Below are 21370 nucleotides of genomic sequence, written 5' to 3'. Positions count from 1 at the left end.
GGAAATGGGAGGACAAAAAAATTACTTCTACTTGTTGTTTCTAGAGAAATCATAAAGCTTTACAATTTGGGTTTTTATATTTAGGTATGTAAAAGTCGATTTTAATAGAGTATAAACTCTGGGCTAATTTAACCTGTTGGTGGCATGGATATGCATGTGTTTTCCTCCATAAATTTTCTCCTCCTTCCTTCTCCATTTGAGAATGTGCTTAGTAGAACAAAACCGGTCATTTTAGCTAGTTATGAGAACACACAGAATATTAATATAGTCCTGGTATTCTGAGGATGTGACTTAGGGAATCTCTCTTAGCCTGTTGTAAATGCTTTAGTCTTGTTGAAGATGCTGCATAGCAGGGGCATCTCTAGAAAGGAGACTGAAAAAAATAATAGGAGGAGTCAAATCTGCAAAGCTTGAGCTATTTGGACATTAAAAGAGGACTTAACAAATATCCACTGGCCAAACCCAAGAGAGACATAAATGGATTACTTTAAAATTGGAAGGTTTTCCTTGTGACCATAAAGCCTGTAATTACAGTATTTACATGCATGCTTCTCGAGGGTTTCTTTCCAACTGTTAATACAGAGTAGAATTAGTGAGCAGTAAATGGAGAAGGAAAAAAAAAGCGCTATACACAACTCTGTATCTTTTAATCCATCATTTTCGGCTTTTATGTTGACTTTCTTTTAGCTGTGCTGTCCTGGTAGTGAAAAAGAGTGTAATGAAGATGTAGATCATTCTTGCCAGTTTTTATCCTTTTATCCCTTCTTGAGCTGCTCAGACACAGTATTGTGATTTTTATAAGTCACACATACTGTTTGGGCTACAGATGCTGTGATGTGTATGTGAAGAGCAATGCTGAATTTTTACAAGGCGTTACTATTTCAAATGTAAATAAGATACTGCTTTTACACAAATGCTTTCTTTTCATGTAAGTATAAATTAAAATCTAGAGCATCAGCCCATACCTCTTTCAAAACCGCATTTTTCATTTCTGTAAAAGGTAAAATGTTCTGCTTTTTCTAAATACTTTCTCAAACTCTGTACTTTCTTTTAAAGATAAACCCAAATTGCCTGAAAACTACACAGATGAAACCTGGCAAAAACTGAAAGAAGCTGTAGAAGCTATCCAGAACAGTACTTCAATTAAGTACAATTTAGAAGAGCTCTATCAGGTAGGTGCTTTAGTTAAAAGTGATGGTGGGGCTTTTTGTTCTATTAGATTTTTTTGCTTAAAACACCTGATACAGTGGTAAGAATATGACATTTTGCTTGGTAGCGGCTTTTGTCATTGAAAACTTTTCATCAAATAGTTTTTCAAATTTTAAATTCATCAGTAAAAATTTCAAAAGACCTAACATTGAACTGGGAAATTTTTTTACTTGCCGCAGCATAATACAAGGTATGGTCTCCTTTGCAACAGTTGACAAGAATTAAATAAGGCAAGGACCTGTATTCCCTTTACTGTTTTGGGGTTTATGGTGTATAGCTGCTAAACAAGAAATGTCAAATCTTAGAACATTTGGTGTTTAGGTAAGAAAAAGACTATTTATATTAAAATATAATCCTTTTTCTGAAGATGGTATCTGTTCATGATTGAGGATCATGAATCATTTAAAAACTGAAAAATTTTATTTGAGTTGTTAAAAGTAAATAGAATACCATTTTTCTTCATTAATTGTATTATTTTGGTTTCATTGTAATTTTTTTATCATTCAGCATTCTGTCTATTCTGACAACTGAGAATCAATATTTATTCCCAGCAACAGCTCTGATTGTTTTACCCTAAATGCTTCAGGAAGTGATCAGACTTGAACTGCTTTTCCTAACGTTTTTTTATAAGCTCCACTTGTGCTTTTTCAATTGAACATGTTAGGGAGACTTCTGCCCCTTCTCACCTTTTCCCTCCTAACATGGTGGTACTTGTGGTTTTAGTGGCCTAGCAACAGTACCACTTTAGCTAGGTATTAAGAAGCACTTAACACTTTTTACTCTACTTTTAAAGCCTTTATTACCTGGTTAGTTCTTTGATTTGTTCCTCTGTGTGTATATAGCCTTCTCTCCATCTGTTTTTAGTGTCTCTTCTTCTCCTGCCCTCCCCTTTGCAATAAAAGTTGTACTTGGATATGACTGATTTCTGTGAAAAGTTGGGGGAAAAAATTAGGTTTGCACAAGGTTTGGAGATGGATTTAGGGAAGGATAAATTGCCAGTGCTTGTGGAGTCAAGAACGTTGTGGGCCAAGTTCCTCAGTGCAGTGCGGTTTTAAGCTTATTATAATATTTTATAATGTTCAATTAATCTAAAAATAGCACTTTTTTAAACAGTTTGTTAGGATAATATATAGTATTGTTAAAGTAACAACAGTATTGTTACTTTTGCAAAACTTGGTGAAACTAATAACAAATTACAATCCACTGCATGGGCTGGTATTGTAAATTACTTACTCTGGGCTCAACAGCAGAGCAAATAACTGTTAATTAAATACTTGAAGGATATCTGAAATTGTTTAAAAGCACAAAGTTCTATTGAAAGCCTTGCTTCTGCTTCACACTTACCACTTAAATTTCTGCTCCCTTTTACCACAGACTTAATTTAATGTTGCTTGTGCTCAGAAGACCAAAAATAACGCTTTTCTTTTAAATCTAAATTTCAACATTGTAATAACTTAGATACTTTTCAATGAAATAGAGTGCAATCAAGTGTGAATTTTTTTTTATAAATCTAAAAATAAATGTCTTCATTTAAAAATAGTACTAGGAATCACTAGTGTTTTTAAATGCTAACTAAACTAATGTAATTTCTGAACAGCTGCTTGGTAAATGGATCTGATGCCAAATATGCCTTAGCAGACACCATTATCCAAGCATAGAGGGGAATTTCAAAAGAGTCAGCAAAAGTTCTGCTCGGCATTTCAAAATAAGATACTACTTTTTTTTAATGGAGTTAAACTTCTTGAGTTTGGTTTAATTCTTGTCTGTGTTGGAAAATCCCACTGAGCAAACATTTTGAGGCTTTATTTCTTCGTACTAGCTTCGTACTTGCTTTTTTCCTCCCCAGCAAGAGAAATGATACACATTTTTGAGGAGCTGAAGTGCTACAGAATTGAAAGCTGCTTTTTTTTTTTTTTTTAAATCAGAGTTAAGTACTTCTGGAAAGTTCTGATTTTCTCTCATCAGAATTGTGTTCATTTTTTTTTTCCTGATTTTCCCCAGCACACAAACCAGGTGTGGATGCTGCAATTAAAAAAAAAAATAAATAAAAGACACAACAAAACCCTAATGGAATATGTATTACACAAAGGAAGTATGACGCTTAGACTTCTGATGTTCTGACCATCTTCACGGCACAGATTCCCTGATCAGAAGGCTTTATTCCACTAATTCAGAACAAGATAATTTTGCAAACTAGAGCCTCTAAAGTTGTTGGGGAATTTTTGATGCATTACAATTATTGTTGTGTAACACCAGTAATTAAATTTGCAGAGCATAATATTACGGTAATGGTGTTATGCTCCACAGAGCAAATCTTAGTAAAAGGTTTTGTGTTTGTGTGCTTAGGAAGTTTAATCTCTTGCAAAAAAAAAAAAGCGCCAATTGAGCAGAATTCACAAATTACAATTAAAACATTTCTATGGATGTTATCAGTGAAGATGCAGAAGTTTTGCACTTGGGGTGCAAACACTCGATACTAGCAGACGTGTTTAACACTTTGGACTTTCTGATACACAAATGCAAAACAGTTTTATATGAACACTATGTAAAACTAAGTGTATGTTAATACATGTTTGCTTATTTCACTAAGACTTAAGGGTATGCATTTGTTCATCTACAGTGCAGAGGCTAATTCATTTAAGGATTTGGAGCAGCATGGTTAAATAGTACTTGTTTTGATAGACAGCAGTTATGAAAATCTTGGTAGTTGAGATGGATGAACTGACCAGAAGTACAGCAGAGGCTGGTAGGTAGAAGCAAGACTGACTGTGGTTATGCAGGTGACTAGCAAGTTCTCTCTAAAACATTCATCATCCCAGCTCTTGGTTGGCTTCTCCAAAGTAAGTGGGACAAAAGAAGAAACCCGTTTATTGTGCTTGCTGAAGGTCTAGTCAAGCTCTTCAAGCTTAGTGTTTCCCATCCCCTTTTTCTTCTGAAATCAAAGTAGTGGTTATTTCCTGTTCTGGTGCTGCTTCATTTAGAGTTTGACCCTGTGGGTACAATAGCAGAGTAGAGTTGAGCAGTGTCTGTAACCTATTCTGAACAGAGAACCATAGAATGTGTTTTCCTATCGCACATTGTATTTGTTTGGGGTTTTTTAAGTGTTAAGGCTGAGTACTGAATTTGTTGCTATTTCCAAATATTAAGATATGTACTCTTCAGTGATAATTTCGGCTTTCCTAAAAATCATCATTCAGACCTCTTTTAGTCTTAATTGGCACAGTCACTCTCTTGCTATACCTGTTTGTTTGTGACAGTAAGCTTATGCAGGTTTGGTTTTCTTTTGTTGTTACTGTTGTGGCGGATGGTTTTGTTGTGGCGTTTTAGTTTTTGTGGAGTTGGTTAGATGGTTGGGTTTTTTTTTTAACTCCTCTGTGTCCTAGAGCCAGTATTAGCTGTAAAGCACTTGTTCTAGAGTGTTGTTTACTGTTGATACTGAGAATGATTACTGTTGATATCCTAGGATAAACTGAGGAACTTCTTGTTTAGCTGTTTTGATTGTAGCTGTGCTTTTAGTGGTGGCTGCTTGCTGTTTGCTGGTGGCTTCTGTTTGGACTGTTGGGAAGTGTTCTGGGCGACTTCAGCATAATGAAGTAGATCTGCTCTGTATACTTCAGAACTACGCTGTCTGTGCATGGTTGCCTATGGTTGCTGGGGAACAAACTTGATCTTCCAGTCCTTTTTTTCCTTTGAGTTGGTTGTACTGGCAACTGAAGTATTTTCCATTAAAAAATAAAAATCGAGAGGCATTAGTTGAAAATCATTTATACCTCTCCTGTCTAGCTTCTACAGATGTTTTACAGACTAATCACATATTGTCTTTCACCAATCCGCAAAGATTTAAAGTTGCTCAGTTGCTTTCCAAATCTGGACAATTGGTATAAATTTTGGAAGAAGAATGATTATTTGCTTGATCAATCTCCAAGACATGTCCCCATTAAACTTCTTTTTGCTTCTTGCTGTGAAGCACAGTGACAATTCTGCTAATACTTGATTGTGATCTAGAAATCAGAGATTTGTCACGGTAAACATCTGGAATGTAGTCATGCTACTAAAAATTGTTCAGGATTATAACTAAACTTACTGAGGCAACGGATTGATGGATGGAGAGAGACATAAAATATGTATGTACTTTTGGGGATGAGGGGAGCTTAATCAAGGAAAGGACTGCAAAAAATTTTGAAATAACACTAGCAGTGCTTTTCTACTAGTAATCATGTGATTTGCAGAGCACAGCAGTTAATAAAATTAAGACCTTAAGTGTCTGCTTTGCAGTGTGAAACCCAGTAAGCTGCTGGAACATATTAAACTAACATCCTTGTTCTTAGAGATGCAAGTCCTGCAGTTCCTTATGAGATAGCTGTACTCCAACTGAAATTAATAAACTGTAAGCTGTTCAGGGCATGGCCTTCCTTTGTCTCATATTACTATTATAGTGCTGTATATAGTGCTATGTCTCTCTCTGGTATCTTGCATGCAGCTGTTAACTATGTTACAATTAAAAGCTGGTAGATTTTTAAGTGAGAAGCAGAGGAATTCCATGGTTGGTTGAGGTTTTTTTTGTCCCCCTTTCCTTGTAAAACCACATACAAGAATATAAACAGATTTCTTAGTATCTGTTTCTCTTTACTTCAGGCTGTTGAAAATCTCTGCTCCTACAAGATCTCTGCAAACTTGTACAAACAATTGAGACAGATCTGTGAAGACCACATTAAAGCACAAATTCACCAATTCAGAGAATATCCTTTTTTTAGCTGTTGACAAGCAAAACGTTTTTACCTGCCAGTATGTGGTGATGGATTTCTTTGACTAGTTCATGACACTGGGCCGTGGTGATCTGAATTCCTAGTTTTTGCATAATTGGGTCGGTTTTCATTTTTTTGTGGGACCTCAGAGAACTCTACTAGTTCCTTTATGTATGTAACCATTTGAAAAGTTTGTGAGAAAGTTTCATTGGTATTTATGAAACTTTGACATCTTACAAAAGCTCAGATTTACAGCAAGGCTTAAAAAGGCTGTATCACTTCAGACTTTTTTATATGCTGAACTTGCCATGCTCAGGTAAACAGAAAAGTCTTCCAACAAGTAGTTCTTGTTTACTTTTTGAAAAGTGCCAGTGGTCTGACAGCATACAATGTTAGTGGTTCTGACGATCAAAATGTTTTATTTTCAAAAGTTTTGAGTTGTATCAGATCAAGATCTTGTTAAGTGGATATTAATTAGTCCAGAACTATGCAGTGAACTGCATACAAGTTAAATTTCAAGGACAACATTTATCGCTTAAGGTTATCTCTTAACATGAGATGATGTTACAGTGGTGGGCTCTTACATTTATTGTGGATTGTTGGGTTTTGATGTGTGGAAAAACGTATGTTTGTTCCACTCCCCAGGGATGGGGGATTAGACAAAACATTCAAAAGTATTTAGATCCTTTTTCTCAAATAATTTGGACCATTTTGATTTCTCATTATTAACACAAGGACCATCATTAAAAATAAAAATAAACATATTGCAAGAAGTTAACTGGTTCTTTTTGGAAGTAGGTGAGTTTGTTGTGCTCTCTGTTAAGCGTCTCTTAAAAAAATCATAATGTTGGTTCATTTTATTGCTAACGCTACCTATTAATCATGATTTTCTTAATGATTTCTTTATGGATTCATTGGATAGTGTCCTTTTTCTAAAGAAAATAGACAAATGTTGGCAAGATCACTGCAGACAAATGGTAAGTTTTTTATCTTTTTAAAGAAAACCGGTTGCCTTGTCAGCCTGTGTTTTGCTTAACTTTGTTCCTTTACAAACATACTGTGCTTCTGCAATGTTGTCTTAAATTTATATAAGGCTTCTTTGTGAAATACAACTGTACCTAGTTGGTTAGAAATCAAGCCTTGAAAATACTTGTCTGTAGTGTGTTTCTTGACACATTCATCTGATCTTGGACATACACACTCTCAACTCCTAACTGTTGTTTCTGTGCAAACATTTCTCCTTTTATACCTATTATAAAAGGAGCTATTCTTTTATACAGAAAGATGCTAAATGTCGCATTGATCATCTTGCTGAGATTTTCAGAATATTTTAAACAAATCAACACTGTCTGAGAAAGCACTGCCTGAAACTTGTCATTGGGATTTTTTTGTTGTTGAGCATAATTTGTGTTGCTTTTCAATTTCAAGAGTAAAATGATTGTGGCTTTTTTATTCCTTCTCATAACAGATTATGATTAGGAGTATCTTTTTGTTCTTGGATCGAACTTACGTACTTCAGAATTCAATGCTGCCATCTATTTGGTAAGGGCACAAAAAATAAAATTATTGGGGGGGGTATATTTAAATTATCACATACCTTGTTGATTTTCGGGGTTTTTTTTATAGAAACTTTATAGTGACCTGTAAATTAGATGGTGAATGCATACATGTTTGTGGCAAAGGGAGATTTCACTTCATTTTGCCATGAATTACAGGATCATTTTAGGATAGCTGTGATAGCAAATTTCAGCTAAGTAAATATCAACTTCCAGTTTGCACAGTTAAAGGAAAGGGCCTGTTCAACAACTGAGGTGCAGGGGGGTGTGTTGCCCAGTTACTGGCTTTGACATGCATAGTATTCAAAGTTCTGTAAGTATTTTTGAAGGAGAAGGTTACCTAAAATAAAAGCAAGTTACTTTCTTTTGGACTTCAGCCCTTGCCCACCCCCTCCTCCCAATATTTTAATAATTAGCAAATGCCCTACAGTGCCTTTGGTACTACCTGAATTACTTTGCCAGAGATTGAAGGAGTGGTGGATGGAGGGCCTGGCTTTTCCTGAATGTGTTCAGACCCACAGTTTCAAATTCATGGAAGGTTTTAACTGGGATGCCCAAAGCAGAGATCCTTGTCTTTCACATCACTGAGTTCTTCTAATCTCTGCCTAAGAATTAGAGATTAGAAAGTGATGGACAAAAAAGAATATTGTCCAACAGCTTAACCATGGAATTGGGACCCAGGATGACATTATCCTTTTCTCATGAAGGCTGCTGTTCATTCACATCTTGCCAACCAGTGAAAAATAAAGACAGTGCAAAAGTTAAGTAGTTATTTAGGAAAAAAATATATGCTTTGGTCCTTAAAATCTGTAGCTTACTGTTGATGCTTTGTCATAGTTTATTTTAGTGTTTATGTGTTTATCTTGAGTGATTTGGGGAGAGAGGAATGAGGAATTTGAAGAATGCTAGTATTTATTGGTCTCTCTATTTGATTTAGAGCAGATTTTATTACTAGAGAATATTTGGGTTGATTCTTATGCAATTTATTGAACAGTTTTTGTTTTCATTTTAGGGATATGGGGCTAGAATTGTTCAGAACTCATATAATCAGCGATCAGAAGGTTCAGAACAAAACTATTGATGGCATTCTTCTTCTGATTGAGAGGGAAAGAAATGGTGAGGCTATTGATAGGAGTTTACTACGAAGCCTTCTAAGCATGCTTTCTGATTTGCAGGTGAGTTAACTTGTTTCACCTTTAAACGAATAAACAGTTCAGATCCTTATTTAGTGCTCAGAAGCTTTACCCTGGATTGCTGTCATGTTGTTTCCCTAGATTTATCAAGACTCTTTCGAACATAGATTCTTGGAAGAGACTAACCGCCTGTATGCAGCAGAGGGACAGAGGCTTATGCAGGAACGAGAGGTATTTTGAATGTTTAATAATATTTGTCATATCTAATGATGAAGCATTTGTCAGGGAGAGGAACTATTCTGCTGCCTTAGCCAGTGCACAGGGCAATAATGTGACCTTTATGTTTTATAGTACTCTGAAAAAGGAAATTCACATGCAGTTGCCTTCAGTCACAGTGCTAATGATTTCTGCTTAAAACTGGACCTGCTGCTGCTGTCAGACCAGTGCTGTTGTCTTTCCCCCCCCCTTTATTTTTTTAAAACATGTGAAACTACTCTGGCACTTTCAGGTTCCAGAATACCTTCACCATGTCAACAAGCGCTTGGAAGAGGAAGCAGACAGGATAATCACTTATTTAGATCAGAGCACACAGTAAGTGCAATCTCTCTTTGCTTGGTATTGTTAGCTGTTTGGCGGCTCTTCTGTTGAGGGCCATCTAACAGCTACAGCTTATTTCAGTTAATGACTGATCATCAAACGCTTCTCACTTCCCACAATTCCTTGTTTACAATGAAGCACTGTCTTGGCTCACCTAGCTAATATCCTTTTCTTCTAAGCCACTAGTTGTTTTGACATAAACATTGTTGGGCATTTGGTTCAAGAAAAATAGGCTGCCACCCCCAGTCCAAATGCCCCTTTCTTGCTGAAATGCAATTAATAAGCTGTTGTCCTACCTGAAAAAGATAGGACCCGGCATAGAGAATTCTCAAGCTAAAGGCTCTGAATATTTACACTAAAATATTTGCATATTCTTTATGGAGTCTGGGAAATTATTGACTAATGTCACTCTTCAGTCTTTTCTAGTTAGAGGCAGGATTTCCTCAAATACATTCAGGTGGAGGTCATGACTGGTAGGACAGGATAAATGTTCTCCTAACATAAAGCCACAACTATCATGTCTGAGAGAAAATGTAGGTCACTAACGTAACAAAACTCTTCAAGCAACTGGTAGCAACTTCTTAAAGAGCAGGTACAGAGGATCTGTCTGAGAGGAAGGTGTTTTATTGCTACCATCATACATTTTTCTTTCCTTCTTCCTTCAGCTGCTAAAAACATTTAGCTTGTTTAGTGGCTTCCTTCTTCCACACCGTTATTAGTGGCCAACTCCCTATTTTGTTTTAGTACTTCTTGACTTGTGAGGTGTGTTTTTGTTCTTCTCCTTGGTTTGTCTCCCAAGACATGAATCTCCTCCCACAAAACAGGGGAAGGTATATTCTTTGACAAACTTTTGGCCAGTTTCTTCACAGATGGAATTGTTGTCCAACTTCCCAGAGATCATGTACAACAGGCTTATTGTGTGAATTAAATCCTCAGTCAGCAAACAGAAAAAAACATTGCTTACTACGAAGGAAAAAGGATAAATATGCTTATAATCATTTTGAGTTCGTGGCCACAGATAATTAAACCACTCCCAATGACAAGTGTAGTTAACATAATCTTAAGAAAAGGATTTAAAATTGTCAATAATGGAAAAAGGAAAAGTAATTCTAAACGTTTTTTCTATAGGAAGCCACTAATTGCTACTGTAGAAAAGCAACTTCTAGGTGAACATTTAACAGCCATTCTTCAGAAAGGTAATCTCTCTTCTTTATAGAAATGTTTCTAATTACTGCTTTGGGACTTTCAATTCCTGTGCTGAAAAAAAAAGTGACAGATTCAGGTGCTGGGGGAGGACACAAACACTCTTTAACGCCCTGTGCTACTCAGTTCATGAAATAGCATTGACCATTTTGCAAGAGGGGAAGACTGTTCTCCTTCTCAGAGGAAAGGAGACGCAGTGCTGTCTTCAGATACACAGCAAAGCAAAAGGAAAACTAGAATAGGGGACTCTTGAGTTCAGTGTGTTAAATAGCATTTTGAATACTCAGAGGTAAAGGAGTAGCCTTCAAATTAGGGCTGTTCCAGAAAGGGAAACACCAATTACTTGCTGCTCACAAAACGTAGCTTGTCTGAAAAATGTAGTAAAATTTGAGCAATGAAGTACGTTGCCTCAGTTCTGCGATAGTCTCTGGAGTCAAGTGACCCTCTCTTGCTCTGATGGATAGTCTGGAAATAGATATGCATGCAGCAAGAGCTGAATAATAAAAGAAAATTATCAGGTCCTTACTAACCAGATGCTGGATGGAACAGCTATGTGAGCATCTTCCTGCACATCTGTAACAGACTCTTTATTGAGAGGAGTATCAAGTTTGCAATATTTACCCATCTACTTTCTTAGAACCTTGCTGTGGAGCATCAGGCCTTCTCTGCCAAAAAACTTAAAAAGTGAAAGGTGAAGATATTTCTTGAAGCTGCTTGCCTTCAGACATCTGTAAAATTTATTTTTACAGCTGGAATTGAGACTCAGAGGTCTGTCTTGCCAAGGAACCTTTCCTACAGATCAGTAGAGTGTAAACAGTAAACCAGAAGTAAGCAAAGGTGTCGTAATAAGTATGTTATGTAAAGTACATGTAGCCTAAGTTATCCAGTGCAATAACAAGGTTTTTAGGGTTTGAGCCAGTTCAGGTACCCATTCTGTGTTTCACTGTTAAATTAGGTAGCTTAAAAAAAACAACAACAAACCCCATCAAACCACCACTAATTGTTTGATAAAAAATACTAGCTTTGAAGAGGTCCCTTACTGTAATAATATGCTGGTCTTTCTTTGGATTACTCTGGTTATAATTTCTATTGAAATTCTCTCATTTGCAGGTTTAAACCATCTTCTTGATGAAAACCGAATTCAAGACCTGTCTCTTCTGTATCAGTTGTTCAGTCGTGTGAGAGGCGGAGTACAGGTTCTCTTGCAACACTGGATTGAGTACATAAAGGTACTGTTCCTAGAACTCTGAAACAGATACCATTATTGTATCGATGGGCTTTATACACAGATATTTGAGTAATTTCTGTCAACTATTGCATTTTTCTAAGAATTAAAGACTACTTGCTTATAAACATATATTAATATTAAAGAGGTCTCTTCCAACCATGACGATTCTATGATTCTATTTAATAGGCAGCTTTTGAAACTGTACTAGGAAAAGTACAGTAACTGTTCTAGCCCTTTCGAAGAAAATATTGAACTATTGAACTCCAAATAAATTTGGAGTTTTTATCTTGCTTATAGTTATTTGTGGGGGACAACTATATTTCTCCAGTGGACATTTTGGTAATGGCAGAATGTTTCTGTTTTCTCCCTGCTAAGATTTCTTGTCAGAATGAGTGGTAGCTTAAGTTACTAAACAATTAAAGTTCAAAAAGCACTTGAATATCACTTAGGTGTTTCATCTTATTAGTGAAATTGTTGTCACAAACAGTATGGTGGTTGTGAAGGAAGACTTTGTAATGGCGTAGGAGTACTGTTAAATGAGTTTAGTGGGAGGTTTACCTGTGTAAAACCTGAGGATACAGATGTTTTTTAAAAAAAGAATGTGTTAATTTTGTCATGCTTAAGTTTATTTCTTCGGATGAAAGTTCTGAATCTGTTCGCTTATTCATAGATTGGTTTTGAATCAACATACAAGGTCTAGGAATAATTATATAGTAAATACTTCATAATGCTTTTACTCTTATTATGTTAGTGGAACTAATATGAATACCAGAAACAAGACATTACAAAGACAACTTAGGCTTTTACAAGTCTTGTCAGTTAAATTCATTATTCGGGCTAATTGAAAGATATGTTTTATTTTGCAGGCATTTGGTAGCACCATAGTAATTAATCCAGAAAAAGACAAAACCATGGTCCAAGAACTACTTGACTTTAAGGACAAAGTTGACCATATTATTGATGTTTGCTTTCTCAAGAATGAGAAGTTTGTAAATGCCATGAAAGAAGCCTTTGAAACATTCATTAACAAAAGACCAAATAAGCCAGCTGAACTCATAGGTACTATTTTTTCTTCAGTTTCTTCCCATGTGGGAATTTGGGTGGAGGACAAGAGGGAGTTGCTGATGCAGCTTACAGATGGGATATGATGGAATTGTGTGTTAAAAGACATGATACACAATACATTGTCAAACTGGGGATCTACTGTGCCTTACTAGGCAAGTGAATTATTTGATAGGATAGCATTAACATGAAAAACAAGCTGTATTCATCAGTTCACTGGCTAGGCCATAGAAAAGTGAAGAATGTTAGAACTTAGATATTCCAGCAATTGACTGGTGTCCAGATGTGAGAATACTGCTAATAATTTGACTTTTTCAGAAGCTTATGTAACTGTCCCACCAACACATGTGCACAGAGCTATTAGGGGCTCTACATAGATATCTGTGGTTTAATATATAAAAGCAAAGAGAGATGAAGATGTACTGTACGTCTCATGTTATGGGGACAGAGCCTCTGTAGTTTGCAAAGAACATTTTTTGCAAAAAACGTTGTTTACAGATTTGTGCATTACAAGCCTGGCTCTCTGCATTTTTGAATACCTTAATCATTTCCTGACACACTGAATAATCTGTTGTGCTGTTAGGCTTGTGGAGTAATGCTTTCTACCCTCCTTTTTTTAAATTAATTCACTAACTGTAATGTGCTTACCAAACCATTTGAAATTAAAAAAAACAGTAATCTGCTAGAGGAATTCAGCAGTATAGTCAACGCATTTAAATAACTGGTTTACATGTTTTTCTTCTGATATTTTTGGTTCTACTATAGCCATGTCAATCTATAGCAAGAGTGACTTTTTACTTTGAGATCATAATATGGACCAGGATTTTCTACATATGCAAAAATCGTTTTTTAACATTATGTATGCTAATAAAGTTAAGATTCAGTAACTGCTTATCTGAAAAAAGAGATTAGGCTATAATGTTTTTATAACTTTATAGCCTCTGTGAAAATATATCAACTTAGCTGTGATGAAGCTCATTTGAAGGTGATTTCAGGATCCTTTACATTTCCAAAAGATTTCACAGTACTAGATTTTTTTAAAAAAAATAATGATTGTTTCATTGTGATACTAAGCATATGCTAAACTTTTTATTCCTCAACATTCTTTTAGCTAAATATGTAGATTCAAAGCTTCGTGCAGGCAACAAAGAAGCTACTGATGAAGAGCTTGAAAAAATGCTGGATAAAATTATGATCATATTTAGATTCATATATGGTATGTATTGGCTTTTTTGTGGGGATACAGTTGTTTACTCAGTAACATAAAGGTACTTTGAAATAATTTTTGCAGTCTGTCTGTATTTTCAAGTGTTCATTCTCTGTAGATGAAGTTTGCTGGTCTAGTGCTGTTTAACTAGGTTGCATGATAAAATGCCAATAACAAGACCTGGCAAAATCTGTGGAATTCTTCATGTCAAGGCTTTACTGAGCTTTCAATTAGGCCTCTTGTAGGTGATGTTCAAAACAAACAATGATTTGTGATCACGGTCAAATCTCATTTCTTACAGGAAAAGATGTCTTTGAGGCCTTTTATAAAAAAGATCTAGCAAAGAGACTATTAGTTGGGAAGAGCGCATCAGTAGATGCTGAAAAATCTATGCTTTCCAAACTCAAACATGGTAAATATCAATCTATCTACCAGCTTGCTTTCTTTTAAAAGTGGTTGTTTTAACAGGCCTTCCCAGACCTGCTGTTTGTATTTCCCCTTTATATGAGGGCAAAAACCTCATGCACAAGTCTTGAATGACTGGTGGGTTTTGAGGAGATGCGTTTGCTTTTAGTTTTGTAATTATAGCAGCAATAGCCAAAATGCAGGAGCTTAAAGTACACGGTGTATCTCGGCCTGTGGGACAGAGCTGAGGTTCCCTGCTGAATAAATCAGTGATGCACTCAGAGAACATGAGGATGACTTCTGCTTGTTATTCACTCCGTACAAGGTCTGAAATGTGGAACTGCCAGCTAGCAGTCTTCTAGCCTGGTCTTCATTGTTTCATAGGATGGAGTCTTTCGGTAGTAAGATTTTTAGAATTTGATCTTGTTCTACCATCAGGAGACAGTTTGGCAGGCAGCTGATAGGGATTAGAATTGTCATCTGAGTGACAGATTGCCAGTGGAATCCTAGTATGAATAGTCATGTCCACGTGGAAAAACAATTGGGTTGCAAAATAGCTGCCACATTTAAAATATTTTCCCCCTTCTTGTTTATGACCTTATTCTGTATCTTAATTAGAATCCAGGTCTTTATGTAAGAACATACGCTGAAATAGGTTGTCTTGCTTCGAAGTACATTCTGGTATTTAGAATAACTACTCTATGGTGTTGAAAATAAGACTGATTTTTTTAAGATTTACATTTTCTCTTTTATAGAATGTGGAGCTGCTTTCACCAGCAAACTTGAAGGAATGTTTAAAGATATGGAGCTTTCAAAAGACATAATGATACAGTTTAAACAGGTACTGCAGGAAAGTCTGCCATGGCTCCTTCATTTATTTGCTTTTTGAATTAGTTTTTCGCAGAAAGCCTAAGAAGAGGGTGCAGGACATCTTCGGTTGTGAATGTTTCTATTGTAATTGAGTAAAACTCTTTTGAATTATTCCAGTTGTCTGTAATTGTTTTTTACTACAGGGAAAAGGACTTTGTAGGTGATTGCTTTTAAAAGGAGTGGACAAAAGCTCAACTGGGAAGACAGTCTCCACTGAAAATCAGTTGGAAGCTATTTCTTAATTCTGTGCTGTTGAAAATTTTACTGAGTTGATTAATGATTTTCCTAAACAACAAAGCAAAAAACCTGAAACAAGAAGCTGTAATAGAAGAAGAATTGTAAACTTACAAAACATTTTAACACCAGTTATAAAACATTTTTAACACCACTATATTCTAATGGACTGGCTTGTAAGTTTTGGCCCATTAGTTCTGGTGGTTCTGGAATGTTTTGATTACAAGAGAACTTTAACATTCTTTCCTCCATTCACACATAATTAGGTACATCTTCACATCAGCCTGCTACAACACTTCTTTTGCTGTTTTCTTCCTATATGGAAGTGCCTTTAGAACTTCAGAAAAGTGCTTTTTCTTATCCTAATTTTCTTGTATGTAACTCACAGTTTATATAGCAAAGACATCATAAGGTCACTCGTCTGTTGTGCTCTCGTAATGCCTGTTCTAACTAACTTCTCAGTTCTAACTGAAATGTGTTAATTAAACATTGCTTTATTTCAATTTACTTTGTTTCTTTCTGCAGTATATGCAAAACCAGAATGTACCTGGCAACATTGAACTAACAGTGAATATTCTGACTATGGGTTATTGGCCAACCTATGTGCCTATGGAGGTCCATTTACCCCCAGAGGTAATGAATATAGATGTATTATAATGCATCTTGGTATTAACTGCAGCTTGGTTTGAAATATGAATATAATCTCTAGAAAGAAATGCAGAAGTGTCTTTTTTACATAAAGTTTCTTTTCTTTTCTTGCAATTCCCTTCATTTTTCAAAGCTTTTATTTAAAGCTTATTTGATTGTCGAGGAGGGAAGGATACTTTTAAAGTAGAAATTGTGTTTTAGTGTTTTGAGTTTTGTCCTTTTTTTTTTTAGATGGTAAAACTGCAGGAGATTTTCAAGACCTTTTATTTAGGAAAACACAGTGGTAGGAAACTTCAGTGGCAGTCAACACTAGGACACTGTGTACTAAAAGCAGAATTTAAAGAGGTGAGTGCATTGTTTCTCTTATTCGTGTTGCTTTGCTGATTCTAAGTCTGGGTTGTACCTTAGGGATACATCAGGAAGATTTTTCTGCGCTGTGATGGAAAACTTAGCACTGTTTTTGCCATTACTTTTAACTTTTGACCTCTTGCTATCATTTCCAAAGTTGGTAGTTTCTGAAATGGATGTATTAAGGTCTAAGAAGACGTGTCTGATTTCTGTATCAGTGGAAAAAAAAATTGTTGGTTACTGTTGGGGAAGATAGCCATTGGGTTTAGTTCCATATTAAAAGTGGCACTAATTTTTATGCTGGGGAGGGGAAAAAAAAAGGACCCGTGTTTCATAGATGACCCTACTTCATCCGACAGCATTAAGCATCTTTACAGTAAGCTTTTTCACTACTGAAATAAAAGTTTTGGATTGTAGAAGAACGCAACTATTTTTAAAGGACTTCCAGTTACTCCCCTTCAGCATTTCTTCATGGGCACAAATATATTTCAAGAAAATTCCTCTTGGAAGAGGAATGCTTACCAGTTCTATTTTTCAGAAAAATATTAATGGTAAAACAAGTATTATCAAACTCTGTTATTTCAAAGATCCTATAGTTCCTAATATTGTGCTGCTTAAACTAGTGTTTGTGTTACACTTTGACTTAAAGGTCTTTCAGATTGTAATTTTAAGCACTCAGTGCTTTGAGATTTGTCTTGAATAAGTTGATGCATATCTTGGGTGAGTTTTGTCACTGGATATAATAGTCTAACCTTCTGACCTCCAGTTTATTCTACGTTTCATAGTAAACACGAAGGGACCGGTAACTTTTATTCTTTCATATTCCCAAATGAATAAGATTAACAATCACATACTTTAAATGAAATAATTGACGTACAAGAGTGACTTGTTCCTAGCATCCCCACCCCCTCAAAAAAACCAAACCAACCAAACAACAAAAAAAAAAAACAGCCTAGTGATGTCTCTTAATTTCCCTTGTGACAGGGCAAAAAAGAACTTCAGGTCTCCTTGTTCCAGACACTGGTGCTGCTTATGTTTAATGAAGGAGAGGAGTTCAGTTTAGAGGAGATAAAGCAAGCCACTGGGATAGGTTGGTATTGATAAAAGCTGACTACTTCCAAGTGTTCTTACTGGGGAGAAAAAAAAAAAAAACAACAAAAAAAAAAACTAAACAACTTGTTTGTGCTTTAGAGGATGGAGAGCTGAGAAGGACACTTCAATCTCTGGCTTGTGGCAAAGCCAGAGTACTGACTAAAAGCCCCAAAGGCAAAGATGTGGAAGATGGTGATAAATTCACGTGTAATGATGATTTCAGACATAAGCTCTTCAGGATAAAGATCAACCAAATTCAGATGAAAGAAACGGTATATTCTTTTTAATCCTCTGGGGTTTAGATCCTTGGGTTAAGTATCTTGTCACCTGCCCATTCACAATTTTTTTTTTTCTCTTGGTTGTAATGTACATACTGATATCTTCGTAAAAGTTACACATATAATTTGGATGATAGCACATACCTAACAATGCTGATTTAAATGTGTGCTTCCATACTAACTTAGACACCAGTGATGCTAGATGTCTCTAAATAAGGTTTTTTAAGAGAAGTTCCAATTAGTGAATGTTCTTTTCACACTTGATCATTCCCTGGAGCTTTACTGAATGGTTTGTGAACATAGAAACAAGTTCACTGAATTTTCCCTGATGGCCATCCAATGTAAAATCTGTGCAAAGATTTAAATTCCCTTGTACAAGTGGGTTTTTTAAATAGACAATTGGTCTTCAAATTTGTAACGGATTTATGTCAAATATTTGACAAGAAGACATTTTACTGTCTTACACTGGGAATTGTCTTAGAGATATGAAGAAGAATTGTTTTGACACTTGTAGTGTTCCCTTTAAAACTTTTCTATATCGATCCTTCAGGTAGAGGAACAGGCAAGCACTACAGAGAGAGTATTCCAGGACCGGCAATACCAGATTGACGCTGCAATTGTACGAATCATGAAGATGCGCAAGACACTGAGTCATAACCTGCTTGTGTCAGAGGTCTACAACCAGCTTAAATTCCCAGTAAAGGTGTAGTACTGACTTTTCTTCTGAAACTTTATTACTTCTTTTTATGTTCCCTGGCCAGTCCTCAGTTAAACAGTGCTTCTGTCTAAAATGTGCATCTTTTTACTATTAGGAAGGACAGATGCTTACTTTCAGGAATTTTTGAAGTTTCAATTGCATTAATTTATCTGAATGTTACCTCAGGCTATTAGTAAGTTAACAAAACCTAGTACCAAAAATTTTCAGAACTGGAGTCTGTTAGCAGTAACTGTGAAGCTAGCTCTCCTTGCACACTGTTCTTCTTGCATTTAAGTGTTCTAGCAATGCGTTCTTGGAGACGAGGGGAAAATGATTCAGATACGCAATGCAGAATTGGTTTTGATTCTTAATTTGGTTGATACTTTTTAATAAATTAGTAACCAATAAATGTACAGTGGTTTTTCCAGACTGATTATATTGGCTAATAGATATATACACACACAGAGGAATATATGAAATCAAAATTAGATATTAGTGAATGTCTCAAAGCTCAAGAAGCCCACAGTTGCAATATGAAATGAATAGCTTATTGTGTACAAATGGAAATGGATTTTCAAATAGACAGTGATGCATCTGTTTGAGTTCAAATACACAGTGCTTTCTATCAAGGGAAATGTAAAATAAAGGGTACTGCCATCTCATTCTGTTTGGTTACCATGTTAAGTTCCTGCAGGCCTCTAAGTATTGCATAAACTGCAGCTGGGCTTTGCAGGGTTATAACACCTGATTTAAATGCTTTTCTTCACTCTTCATGAAAATGCCTCATGATAAAGTCCTTCACCGAACAAAATCATAGGGCACCCAAACTGTTGCAAAACTCACTCACATCAAAATAAAATGAAACTTTTACCATCTTTTACCAGGTAAAAGTCAGAAATAGAAACACTTTGGTACATAATGCATGAATTGCAGTTCTTTAAAGTGGAGTTCAGTTTAAACAGCAGCAAATATCTTTCCCTTCTCTAAAAAGTCTGTGCTTAGCTGCAGGTGACAAGCTAATTTTGTAACTTTCTCTTCAATCAGTGAAGCATTGCAGACTTTAGAAGCTTTGATGCTTTAAGGGATTATTTTTTTTTTCTAAACTGTGATTTCTGTTTCCTCAGCCATCTTAACAGTGTGGATATTTGGCTTAAGTAGAAAGACCCGAGAACCATTGACTACAAAGTAATAATGCTGACATCTGCTTTATTTTACAGCCTGCTGACCTTAAGAAGAGAATAGAATCCTTAATTGACAGGGACTACATGGAAAGAGATAAAGAAAACCCGAATCAGTACAACTATATTGCATAAACATATGTTGGCCTTTGTTTTACTGCACACTTGGTGTCATACACAGTTGCCAGTGGATAAACTAGCCTGTTGATCCCGTTAATTGACTTTTTATACTACCGATGATTGAATGAAAGCAGTGTAATGGAAAAGTATAGTAGAGTGGACTTCTTTCAGTGGTTAACATGCCCATTTAAAGAGTACTATTTACATTTTAAGAAGAATGCTGTTGAACTCTTTGCATGTTATTTAGTAAGATGTGCAGAAAGCTGAAAGAAAGTACCTGGTCTTTGTGATTCCATTTGTCTCTGGGTCTGAAGAGGAGTCCCTTGATATATGACAGATGTCTTTCACACCTTTAAATGGAAACAGAAGGTTAATTAATATAAGAAAATAGCCTTTAAAATGCTTAAACTGCATGCAAACTTTTAATTTACTGTACAGAATGCATTTCAGTTAGTAACACACCATTGGTTTGGTTGATGCCCACACTTGGATTTTTCCCTTGAGGGAGGGAAAATGGGGAATAAGCCAAGCTGTGCTTATTGCTGATCTAATGGAAAATATTCTTCGTCGCAATTAAGACAAAATGGTACCAATATAAAACAATGTATAAAGTTTGCAGTGTGGGCATATATACTGTATATACAAACACCATTCTTAAATAACTGCTACAACGAAACAAGTTCAGATTAGATTTATATGGCTTGCCTGTAAGACTTAGTGTCCACCTTTGGGAATTTTAAGCATAAAACAGCCATAATGGAAAAAGTGACAGTTTTTACTAGTCATGGGTAGGAGGCCTTCACCTCTTGGCAGCAATACTCTAGAAAAGAGAATCTATTTACAGATATCTATGAAAAGCCACACTGTTCTTGTGGTAAAGCTGTAAGAACAAAAATTACAAATGGATTTTAATACTTGTTTTGCTTTGCAACATTCTAAACTTGAACTAACCTCAAGGTTTAGACAGGGCAGCTTTTCCAAGACTGCCCTGCTTTGGATTGCTTTAACTTAAAGCTTTAAGAACTCAGCCCTAGATGTGGCAGGCCTCCTAGAACCCAGAAGCCTACCTCTCATATAGAAAGTTAAGTATTGCTACAAGGCATCTAAAAATATATTTTCTTAGATGACCAGAGAGCATTCTTTGCATCTTTATAAGACATGGGAGAATAAGTCACTTGAATGTAGAGCTTTGTTTCAACAAAATGCATTTTTTTTTTAATTGCTATAGCAGCATGTGCCAGGAATATATGGGAAAAAAAGTGTCAGCAGAAAAGGTAACTCCTCCATGTAACAGTTCTTCCTTACCCAGCTAGGCTTTAGACCTACGATCAGCTGTGTTGCAGAGCACAATGAAAAACCTCATCCTCTTTCAGGCACTGATAGTCCTGGGAAATACCAGATATTTCTTGAAAGCAAGATGTTACTTTTGTTTAATGGCAGTGTAACTTAGCTCTCTATGATCTATAACTTTTATCACTGTGATCCCACATTCAGGGGTGTGATGTGTGAGAGAGAGAGTGTATGTGTGTGTGTGTATTTTGTATCTGACACACCCCATCC

At 35.8% G+C, this 21370-nt stretch overlaps 1 protein-coding gene across 1 annotated transcript in view; it reads left to right on the top strand.

The window, feature by feature from the left end:
- The window catches only part of CUL4B (cullin 4B), a 22480-nt gene extending 2346 nt beyond the window's left edge, over positions 1-20134 (top strand). The window contains exons 2-20 of the mRNA XM_009706819.1: positions 1057-1172; positions 5845-5948; positions 6862-6931; positions 7423-7496; positions 8523-8685; positions 8785-8874; positions 9152-9234; positions 10369-10436; positions 11554-11672; positions 12538-12730; positions 13845-13949; positions 14242-14352; positions 15101-15186; positions 15975-16082; positions 16329-16442; positions 17430-17535; positions 17637-17809; positions 18366-18518; positions 19730-20134. Of these exons, the coding sequence (XP_009705121.1) occupies positions 1057-1172; positions 5845-5948; positions 6862-6931; positions 7423-7496; positions 8523-8685; positions 8785-8874; positions 9152-9234; positions 10369-10436; positions 11554-11672; positions 12538-12730; positions 13845-13949; positions 14242-14352; positions 15101-15186; positions 15975-16082; positions 16329-16442; positions 17430-17535; positions 17637-17809; positions 18366-18518; positions 19730-19825 (2132 nt within the window). The 3' untranslated portion in view covers positions 19826-20134. The remainder of the gene's footprint in view (positions 1-1056; positions 1173-5844; positions 5949-6861; positions 6932-7422; positions 7497-8522; positions 8686-8784; positions 8875-9151; positions 9235-10368; positions 10437-11553; positions 11673-12537; positions 12731-13844; positions 13950-14241; positions 14353-15100; positions 15187-15974; positions 16083-16328; positions 16443-17429; positions 17536-17636; positions 17810-18365; positions 18519-19729) is intronic.
- The last annotated feature ends 1236 nt before the right edge of the window (positions 20135-21370 follow it).

The sequence above is a fragment of the Cariama cristata genome, unplaced genomic scaffold (genome assembly GCF_000690535.1).
Source record: "Cariama cristata isolate BGI_N322 unplaced genomic scaffold, ASM69053v1 scaffold40088, whole genome shotgun sequence".
Classification (NCBI taxonomy): domain Eukaryota; kingdom Metazoa; phylum Chordata; class Aves; order Cariamiformes; family Cariamidae; genus Cariama; species Cariama cristata.
This window is presented reverse-complemented; position numbering and strand designations above follow the sequence as displayed.